At 38.2% G+C, this 4,818-nt stretch overlaps 1 protein-coding gene across 1 annotated transcript; it reads right to left on the bottom strand.

Moving 5' to 3' along the window:
* Positions 1-2,456: 2,456 nt before the first annotated feature.
* On the bottom strand, positions 2,457-2,855 carry LOC145006878 (uncharacterized). The gene has a single exon (XM_078965904.1). The coding sequence runs from the start codon at positions 2,853-2,855 to the stop codon at positions 2,457-2,459; it is 399 nt and encodes a 132-aa protein (XP_078822030.1).
* Between the last annotated feature and the right edge of the window lie 1,963 nt (positions 2,856-4,818).

The following is a 4,818-nucleotide window of genomic DNA, read 5'->3' as shown; positions in this document are numbered from 1 at the left end:
CTATTTCTCAAAATACTTATTCCCAGAATATAAGCAGCTTCTCCTAGATCCTTAATAGCGAAACATTTTCCAAGCCAAGACTTAACTTCATGTGGGGTTGGAACGTTGTTTCCTATGAGTAGTATGTCGTCAACATACATTAATAGATAGCTAAATGTACTCCTACTAGCTTTGACATATATACATGAATCATCCTCACTCCTAGAGAAGCCAAACTCTTTAACCTTCCCATCAAAGCAAAGATTCCATCTGCGAGAAGCTTGCTTCAATCCACAAATTGACTTTTCAAGCTTACACACTCTATTGGGGTACTTAGCATCCACAAAACCCTCTAGTTGACTCATGTAAACATATTCAACCAACTTTCCATTAAGGAAAGCAATTTTGATATCCATCTGCAATATTTCATAATCATGAAACACAACTATTGCAAGCATAACCCTAATATATTTAATCTTAACCACCGGTGAGAAGGTCTCATCATAGTCAACCCCAGGGCTTTAAGTAAATCCCTTCATAACCATCTATGCCCTGAACGTGTGTACCTTTCCATCCATGTCAGTTTTATTCATGAAGATCCATTTACACCAAAAACTGTCTTACGACCTGGTACATTGTCAACCAAGTTCCAAACTTGATTGGCATACATGGAATGGATCTCGTTGTCCATTGCCTCATTCCATTTAGCAGACTTAGGGCCGGACATGCCTTCCTTGTAGTTAGCAGGTTCATTCAAATTTATCAACGTACTATCACTGATAAACATATCGCCTTTTTCAGTTATATGAAAACCATGCAACACTGGCGGAACGCTAACCCTACCAGAAGGCCCAAGAGGTAACAACTCGTCAATTGGTTCAATAGGAATTTCTTCCTAGGGTTGAGCACTAGTGTTATAGGTTCCTTCATTACTTAACTCTTGAATTTCTTCAAGATCAATTATACTCCCATTTTCCTCTTGACATATTAATTCCCTTTTGTGGAAAACTTTGTTATGTGCGATGAAAACCACATTCTCACTAGGTCTATAGAACAAGTATCCAAAGGAATTCTGTGGGTATGCATTGAAAACACACTGCTCACTTCGAGTTTCAAGCTTATCGTGAGTCTCTCATCTAACGAAAGCTTCACAACCTTAAACCTTGATATGTGCCAACGAGGGAACCTTCCCTGTCCACATTTTGTGAGGTGTTTTGGTAACCTTCTTTGTCGGGACTGGATTAAGGATATGGGTGGCTATCTCTACGGCATACCCCAAGAAGGATATCAGAAGCAAAGCTCATCTCATCATGGAACAAAACATGTCCATCAAGGTTCGATTATGCCTCTCAGCCATACCATTAATTCGTGGTGTCCTAGGAGGTGTCAATTGTGAAACAATTACACATTCCTTGAGGTAGTCGTGGAACTCGATACTAAGATACTCACCACCCCTATTGGATCTCAGCATCTTAATCTTCCTGCCCAATTTATTTTCGACTTCATGTTTAAAATCTTTGAATTTTCAAAGGTTTCTGACTTTTTGATTGACTATATATATCCATATCTGCTATAATCATTGGTAAAATTTACATAAAATCGATTCGCATCCCTTTTGATGGATCTAAAGGGCTGACATACATCGGTGTTTATGAGATCGAACAATCCCTCACCTCTTTCACACATATCTGTGATAGGTGATTTAGTCATTTTTACAACAAAACAAGACTTTCATGTATCATAGACCTTAGGTCAAATGATTCCAATACTCCATCCTTTTGGAGTTGGGCAATGCGCTTTTTGTTGACATGTCCAAGATGACAATGCCATAAGCATGCTTTGTCTAAACCATTAGACGAATCAATGTGAAACACACTATTTTCTAAATTGTCTACAACCATCATAGTTTGATATACACCATCACATGGAAATGATTCAAAATATAATACACGATTATCATAAGCATTAATAGATCCAATCTCATTGTTAAAAGAATATCTAAAACCGTGTTTGTACTAACCATGAAAAGAAATAATATTCCTTGTCCTTTCTGAAGAGTATCAAAAATTATTCAGGTCTAAACATAATCCACTACTAAGCTTTAAAGAATAAACACTGATCTTGGTAACATGTGACAATCTCCTATTGCCCATTATCAGGTTCATCTTCCCAAGCTCCAAATTCTGCTTTTCTCTTAGTCCCTGCAAGTCAGAGCAAATGTGAAAACCGCATCCTATATCAATGACCCAATAATTAGAATGCAATGAATTTTTAGACAAAATAGTGTAAATACCTATCGGTGTAGGCTTGAGCCTACCATCCTTAATGTCCTACAGGTACTTGGGGTAGCTTCTCTTCCAATGCTCGTTGTCTTGGCAGTAGAAGCACGATGCATCCTTTAGATCTGAGGCAAGGGGAGCTGAATTGGGTTTTTCTTTGGGTCCACTATTGCAAGACCAATCATGAGACTTTCCTTTCTAATTTTTCTTATAGGGAGCTTTCCTCTTTTTCCCATTCCCTTGTCCAATCGCCATGACTAGAACAGAAGCAGCTAGAGGAGTGTATTCAATAGGTTTTCTTTTCAATCCACTTTCAGCAGTTCTCAGTAAGCCTTGAAGTTTACTCAAGGTGACTTCCGCTTTGCTCAAATGATAAGTCATCTTTAATTGATCATAGAAAGGAGGTAAAATGTGCATGACTATGTCAATAGCCAACTCCTCATCAAAGTTCACATATAGCTTAAGTAAGCGATCCACATATATCTGCATATGATGTAGGTGGGTCGGGATGGACTCTCCATCCTTAATCTTGGTGTCAATGAGTGACCTGACTATCACATACCTTTCTTGATGTGCTCTTTGATGGTATTTATCCATCAAGTTTTTGCATATCTCATAAGGCTAATCATCCTCATAGAACTGCTGTATCTCGGGAGTCATAGTGGCCACCATAATACAAGACACTTTGGTAACATCCTTGTAGTGAGCCCAATACTCATCTATTTCTTCAAGAGTAGCTTGTGATTCATCTATATCGTTCAACTCTTTATCGAGGATGTATTTCTTGTCCTCGAAACACAAGGTCATTCTGATGTTATGAATCTAATCATTAAAATTGGATCCATTGAATGTCACCTTGGCACAGATGCTCAAGAGCGAGAAGGTGTTGTAGGAACCGGAAGCGTTGTTTGAGGTAGACATCTTCAAAATAAGAAGAAAAAGTTTTGATTTGATAAGGAATCCTTAATATAACACCCAAAATGAAGTATTAAGGCTAGGACCCAACACAATAATTCAAAATTCAAAAGATGGATGTCGTAATCCAGTTGTAAATTATTTTTAAGTAGGAAAATGACGATTTACCAATTCCACCATGAAAATGAAATATTAAATGAATTAGGTTTTGAATGAACTGAAATTCATAGATCTTTTGAGATTCGTTGAACCATTCAATGGCATCTTTAATTTCAATTATGCCATTCAAATTTGTGACTAGGATACCAAGGATCACAAACAAGGTATAAATAACCATGCAAATTAGCTTGGTACTCTCGATGTCATTTACTACCTAATCAATGTGAGGGCGATTTGAGTGATTGGGAGCCATTTTTTAGTGTATTTCGTGTGTTTGAAGCCATTGGAAGAAAAGGGCGCTTGGAGATACAAGGAGGAGCTATTAGATCCAGAATCCTTTCTTTATTTTCGTCATCTTTCTAGTAAATAGTCTAAATCTTGCTTTGTGGTTACTTAGATCTTCATCTTCGTGTTGTTTTGCTTGTTTTTGTCCAAATTAAGTGGTCATTGGGAGTTGGACGTCCCATTTGGCCTCTGAAGCTTCATTTCACCATGCATGTGAGTAAAGATCAGGATTTTACGTGACCTTTTAGCCTTTAAGGTCCATATTTGCATTCATGAGCTTTATCTTGAAGATATGGTGGTTTTGGATTAAGACATAAGCCTTTTAGGATTAGGGTTTGAGCTTAATGCCTTTGGGGTGGTTCTTAATGGGTAAAGTTGGAAAATTTACCCTTCTAGGCATATTTTCGGTCTAAATCTAGAACATAGGGCTTCAATTTGAAGAATAGTGTCTTAATTCATTAAAAGGGTTGGCTGATCGAAGAACTCGACGAGTTCTTAAGGAAACTCGGTGACTTGGGTTTGGTTTTTACCGATTTTGTTGGCCAAGGGAGGGACTCGACGAGTTAAAGGGAAACTCAGCGACTTGGATCCAAATATCGCGATTTTGTGCATGATAAAAACTCGATGAGTTATGCGATAACTTGATGAGTTGAGTCAACTAGGAGCATTGACTTTAATTTTAACGTTGACTATGACCAAGTTTGACATTTTATGGGTTTTGAAGTATGGATTGGTATCTAAGGAATTGTTTCTATTTAGGGGTTGAGTAGAGTTGTTTCCGGGTCCGGGGAGTTATCCAGTTATCTTTCAGCATTCTAGGTGAGTTTCCTTACTGAGTTTAGTGGGTCGAAGGCACCAAGGCCGGCCTATGTTTATGATATGCTGATAGAATGCTAGTTGTCTTCGTAACTCTTTCATGTACTTATGTTTTATGCTAGTGGACCAAGGTTTGATGCTTGACAGAGCCCAATGACTATCTGTATGCTATATATATTACATGTGTATGTGTTTATATGCTTTTTGAGCTCAACTCAATAACCGTGCGGGGCCCGATGATCGAGCTGGGACCAATGATCGGATGGGGTCCGATGACCGGGTGGGGCACACTTTATGTTTACTGTATGTTTGGTATGTGGTATTTCGGCGGAACTCACTAGGCTTCATGCTTATAGTTTTCAGTTTATGTTTTAGGTACTTCTTA

This window comes from Lactuca saligna, chromosome 7 (genome assembly GCF_052625555.1).
Source record: "Lactuca saligna cultivar CGN05327 chromosome 7, ASM5262555v1, whole genome shotgun sequence".
Classification (NCBI taxonomy): domain Eukaryota; kingdom Viridiplantae; phylum Streptophyta; class Magnoliopsida; order Asterales; family Asteraceae; genus Lactuca; species Lactuca saligna.
The sequence above is the reverse complement of the archived record's forward strand: the minus strand, read 5'-3'. Positions and strand labels throughout refer to the sequence as shown.